General features: G+C 43.5%; 1 protein-coding gene across 3 annotated transcripts in view; it reads left to right on the top strand.

Moving 5' to 3' along the window:
• The window catches only part of KMT2E (lysine methyltransferase 2E (inactive)), a 56815-nt gene extending 51690 nt beyond the window's left edge, over positions 1–5125 (top strand). For 2 of the 3 annotated variants that reach the window (XM_009086842.4, XM_009086841.4), the window contains 4 exons: positions 1463–1551; positions 1652–1765; positions 1922–2013; positions 2850–5125. In XM_009086842.4, coding sequence (XP_009085090.2) covers positions 1463–1551; positions 1652–1765; positions 1922–2013; positions 2850–4364 — 1810 coding nt within the window. In that variant the 3' untranslated portion in view covers positions 4365–5125. The remainder of the gene's footprint in view (positions 1–1462; positions 1552–1651; positions 1766–1921; positions 2014–2849) is intronic. The other variant, XM_018910283.3, reaches the window with a different exon arrangement.
• The last annotated feature ends 875 nt before the right edge of the window (positions 5126–6000 follow it).

Below are 6000 nucleotides of genomic sequence, written 5' to 3' on the forward strand. Positions count from 1 at the left end.
GATATTGGTTTGAGCATTTCTGTCCTTGTATTTCTACTGCTTTGTCTGTGAGATGAAGAGAAATCTTCATGTTAAATCTGAAAGCCTTTCCAAAAAGTACTGTAGGGCATAAGGTGCAACAGGAGAAAAATCTATGCTGATTAGCAAAGGCTTCTGGAAGTCCTTAGGAGGTTTGGTTTTTAATCATGGCTAGGACATGTGCGGGATGTTTGCTGTTGCCTAATTGCCCTGTGAGGGGCTGAATGCAGCCTGGCCAGCAGCTCCTGCTCAGGTGGGATCATGTGGTGACATAGCATTGTTGGTGTTTGCTCAGTGGTTCCCTTGTTTGCAGACCACATGGGCAGTGTGTGCAATGCCAGATGCTCCAAACAATCCCAGATCCTGAGGAGAGGTAGAGTGTAGATGGGGAGAATATGGAGTGACTTCAGTCTGTGTAAAACACTGCACAGTTTTTTCACTGAGTTTTGGTAGCTTTAAAATAAATGGTCAACTGTGGTGACACTGTCTCCAAAAGATTAGTAGTGCAAAATAAATCCTGCTGATGTTCTTTATACTGTACTGATGGTGTAACTGTAGTAAGGATGAACTATGGGCTTAGGAGTTGAACATCCTTCCACTCAGATACTCCAGCTATTCCAGAGAAGAAGATTTTGTAAAGCCAGTTGACAGGAGAACATAAGTGCAGTCTTCAGTGTTCCACTGAAAAGTGGCTGTTAAGTTCACTGTGCAGAATTTACTGCCCTAAATTGTAGAAACAGGCTGCCCTAAATTGTAGAAACATTCTTCAATTCACTACTTAGATTTTGCAGAGCAGCACCAAGGCTTATTCTAGTGCAGCAGTACTGTAAAGTGATGCCATATATCCCTGCCAGAAAGGAAAATAGTTTTGTGGAGTGCTGTCACTTACGATGTTCTTGGTCAGGTTGTGATTGAGAGAGGTAATGGATTATAAGAGAGATGTGACTGTCACTGCATACCCACTCTCTCGCAATTCAAGTTTAGAAGTTCAAATGGAGATTTGTAGTGGTACACATTTTACAGCTGTGCATCCGTTATTAAAGGGCAGAGTCTTAACAACAACCAGACAAGATGACTACTTCCAATTCTGGATAAAGACAGTTTTCTGCAAATTGAGACTATGAACAAGTAACCGTGACCTTTATTTTTTTTCACTTTTCAGTTGCTTAGACAAAAACCCACAGATCTACAGATACTTCCTTAATAAGAGAAAATACCAGTTTTTTAATGTAACATGGTTGCAGGAAATTACTGTATTTAAAGTGGGAGAAAATAGATAAAAACCACTTAAGTAATAAATATTCCTTATGCACAACCAGTTATTTGGTTGTTACATGTAGCCAACACTGTAGACTTTCTCTGACTCAGTATTTGCATATACCTTGTCCTGAATTTGGACCATGGGAGTACATCCTCATAAATTTAAAATGGCCTTCTCTTGCAGGACTGCATCAACCTCTGTGGAACAAGTGAGAGAACGAAGTTATCAGAGAGCTTTACTTCTCAGTGATCATAGGAAAGACAAGGACAGTGGTGAGTTGACTTATTGTTTTGAAGATACATAAGTCTAACCAGTTCCCCGTGGTAATCTGTAATAATTCTAATACTGTGTTTGGGTCTGCTTCATCTGTAGGGGGAGAATCACCTTGTAGGCCATGCTCACCGTCTCATGTTCAGTCTCCATCTCATTCAAATCTCATTTCCCAGTTGCAGCTTAAGGCCCCTTCTTTCACTGAAATTATGAAAGGTCAGTAAGCAGATGACCTTGTATGACACTTGACATATTCAATGGTCTAAAAACAGCTTTAATAGCTCTTTTAAAGTCAAATATAAAGTGCTTAGTGATTTCTGCAAAAGATTTGATTTTCTCACTTTGATATTTATGTCTGCTTTATTTCTGTAGAACCTGATTCTGAAAATCCAGAGCCAACTTCTGAATGTCCGTCCCCAGATACTTCACAAAGGACTTGTAAGAGTCCATCAAAAGCAAGCAAGGTAATGCAAGGTGTTTGCACAATATGCATAGGAATAGCTCCATCCGTCTCTGATTCACCTTTAAAAATGTTAATTGTAGCATTTACTACTTTGGTGACATATACACATCTTCATCTATCTGTGCAGCAATTTAACATAGGTACACATTTGCAAAAATATTTGTCCATATACACTAAAAAGTGGGTTTATATGCTGTGCTTTTGGTAGGTGTACATGTTTATGGATGAGAGAAGAGATTTGTATCAGTGCTGTTCTGAGGTGTGAATGCTGAAGAACTGGCACTCAGAACCAACAGCAGTGATGTGACTTACCCTTAAGAGGACGTTGCTCTTGCTCTGCAAGGGTTTGGTATTGTTTTGCAGTCAGGGCTCTGATGATATGGAGAAGGATGTTGAGTAGTGAAGTGATTCAGGTTGTCTTATTTAGTCTGTTTGCTTTCACTACCCCAGCTTTCAAATGTTAAGTCACTCTATAAATTGCTTTATTCCTGTAAGTGGTCTTCTCTGGAATTACTTCTTTCAGATTCAGAAATCTAAAACTTTTAACAAAGAATGGATTCAGACTTTGACCTAATGGATCATATTTCTGTTACAACTTTAAAATACACTTTAGTAGTCTTTGACTGGGAGGAATTATTGATATATACTTGATAAAAATAGTACCTTCTCAAGCTTACTCTGTTACTGATGTTTTTCTCACATCAAATATATATCCTGCATCTCAGCACTTCTTTTCAGTCTGGGGAGGAGAGTGTTCTGAGATGTTCTTTTTGTTTATTGCATGCATGGTTGAATATTTCAAACATCGAGCACTGACTGCCTTTCTTTCCATTCCAGCCCTCTTCACCGAGTCCTGTACTTTCAGCACAGCCACTTGGGAAAACACCCACAAAACCAGATTCGCACTGGGAAACTGCAGCTAATGCACCCGAGACTGAAAATGCGAATCATCCAAAATCTGAGCTGCAGCAGAAACAGCTGACAAACAACGTCCAAGCACTTTCAAAAACTCATCCATCTCAGTCACATCTGCGCAGCTCTGCTGAGCAACTTTCACATTCACAGAAGTTGCCTTCCGCACCTTTGAAGTTGCATTGCCCCCCTTCGCCTCACGTAGAAAATCCCCCCAAGTCTTCTACCCCTCATGCGCCTGTGCAGCACGGTTACCTTTCACCAAAGCCTCACTCACAGCAGCTGGGATCTCCATACAGACCTCATCATCCACAGTCACCTCAAGTTGGAACACCCCAGAGAGAAACACACAGGAACTTCTACCCGGCGGCACAGACCCTCCAGCCCAATAATCAGGCGCAGGCTAGCGGCCCCCTCTTCACGCAGACAACATCAGGACAATCTTCAGCTTCCTACAGCCAGTTTAACCAACAAAATTTGAACAGCAACGCGCCACCTCCCCCACCCCCTCCACCCCCTTCTTCCACCTACTATCAAAGCCAGCAGCCCTCTGGAAACTTCCAGAGCTACAGCCAGCTGAAGGGCAGCATACCCCAACAGACTGTGTTTTCATCTGGACCAAATCAAGCACTTCCTGGCACTGCGGGTCAGCAAACGGTGCCAGGCCACCACGTAGCTGCAGGGCATTTTTTGTCCTCTCAGAACCCCAGTATTCATCACCAGGCATCGGCATCTGCTGCTCCTCCTCCTCCTCCACCACCACCTGCTCCAGGACCCCACCTTGTCCAGCAGCAAAGTACTCATCAGCAGCACTCTGTAGCACATGTTGTCGGTCCAGTTCATGCCATGGCAGTGGCTCCTGGATCACACATTCATTCTCAAGCTGCTGGTCACCATTTGCCACCGCCACCTCCACCACCAGGTCCTCTCCCCCACCACCAACCTCCCCATCCTTCGTCGGGACACCAAGGTTTGCAAGCACAACACCAGCACGTTGTAAACTCGGCACCGCCTCCCCCGCCGCCCCCTCCCGCCAGCGTTATGGGCTCGGGGCACCACCCCTCATCAGCACAAGGGTTACACCATCCATCTCATCAAGGACCCCCCCATTTCCCTTCCAATGCTCACACAAGCGTCTCCTCCTATTCCTCTCAAGCGCCACATCACACAACGTTAGGACCTGGACCTCAACATCAGCCTGCTGGCACAGGACCTCATTGCCCACTCCCTGGTCAGGGTCCTCACATCCCACCTCAAGGACCAAACAGTATTGCAACGCCTACTGCTTCCGGGTTCTGCCCTCACCCCGGCTCCGTGACCCTTCCCCACGGAGTGCAAGGGCAGCAGCAGGCCTCGCCCGTGCCAGGACAGATCCCCATTCACAGAGCACAGGTGCCACCCACCTTCCAGAACAATTACCATGGGTCAGGGTGGCATTAAAACAGATCCCTTTAGTTATAAACATTTTTAAAATGTTCTGTAATATAAACTGTGTATATTTAATATGTACCTGTTCAAGGTACTTTTTAAAGCTTGTACATGATACTTTGTATAAAAGCAAACACCAGTGCTCTTCCATTGTATCCTTTCCATTTTTTGCTTTTTAAAATTCCTGAAAATGTGCTGTTAAGCCAGTATTAGGTATTTCTTTTTATTTTGTAAGTGGACATTCCAGCTGTTTTTTCTGGCAGTAGGTTTGATGCTGCATAATGTTTAAAATTTTATTGTTGCAGTTAAATTCATTTAGTGAAAGTTTTCTATATTACTTTTATACATATGTAATTATATAAGTACACAGGCTAAGTGATGGCACTAACAATTTTTTTTCCATTTTCTGTCAACAGTTTTTTGTGTGCATAGAGATAGGAAACAATGCAATACAGATTTTTATAGTTTTGGTGTGGACATGGCTTTTTGTTTCATCAGTTATTTGCAGAAATTGTAATTTAATGTATAGACTGTTTCTAATGTCTGAGACGAGTGCTGTAAATACTGTATTTCTTTGGCTTGTAAAGTTGCTTAAAGCTTCTTTCATTTGATATAGTATTGTATATAATAAGTCTTTTGCAAAAAAAAGGTGTGATCTTTGTGAAAGTAGTACAGTATATGATCTTTAATTTTTTTTTTTAATATACTGTCACATTGCAGCACTGGTTGGGCATTTTAATTCATGTTAATAAATCACAATTATGTCAGTTTTACCTACTTGTCCTGAAAGGGTGCTGTATCAGCAGGAAAGTGGCCTTAAGTCTCTGATCTCCCCTGCTTCTTTTGACACTCTTCACTTCTCTGCTGTTTCCAGCTGTGGCGTCACTTCTGTAGCAGACAGATGTGGAACAGCCTGGATGGGGGGATTCTTTCCCCTGCTCCATTCAGAGGTTGAGGAATAATCACCCTGAGCACAGCACAGGCTTGGGTCAGTTTAGCAAGAGGGTCAGCAGGGGCACTGATGGGCATTTTTATGCTAGAGGTGACCTTGGTTCCTGAGCAGGGAAGCACCTGCCTGCTGCAGTACCTTCCTGGTGGGAGGAGCCGCGTAGCAGTTTGGGTTTTCCTAAGGGAAGTGAGTTCTTCCTGCTGCTGCAAGCAGTGCTAAGATGGTGCTGTTGTGCTCCTCAGTGCAGTTATTCTGTCAGGGGGTGAGGCTGTCCTTTCATCTCAGCAGGAACTGCTCTCAGTCCTGCTCGCACAACAGGTGCTCAGCGGCGCCACCTCTGACCAGAGAGGAGAACACCCATGTGTGAGGAACGCTGAAACAGCACAGGAGCAAAAGTGGCTGCTGCCACCCACTAAAAAAAGTGGTAATTCTTTTTAACATGTAAAAAAGAAAAAGGGGGCCACTAAATTCTAATTTGCATCTAACTACAGAAAAATCGTGCTAGTTAAAACCATACACTAGAAATGCTTTCCTGACCTGCTAGCTCTGCAGGGCGCACACTGGAGGTCACATTTTACAGTAGCAGCTATAGTGTAGGAGAGCATAAGGCTATCAAAACCAGAAAAAAACCCAAAGACACTGATTGTGATGTGCATCATTCTGTCTAGCCCAGCATTCAGACTTGTTTGTCTGCCCCTC

The sequence above is a fragment of the Serinus canaria genome, chromosome 1A, assembly GCF_022539315.1.
Source record: "Serinus canaria isolate serCan28SL12 chromosome 1A, serCan2020, whole genome shotgun sequence".
NCBI lineage: Eukaryota > Metazoa > Chordata > Aves > Passeriformes > Fringillidae > Serinus > Serinus canaria.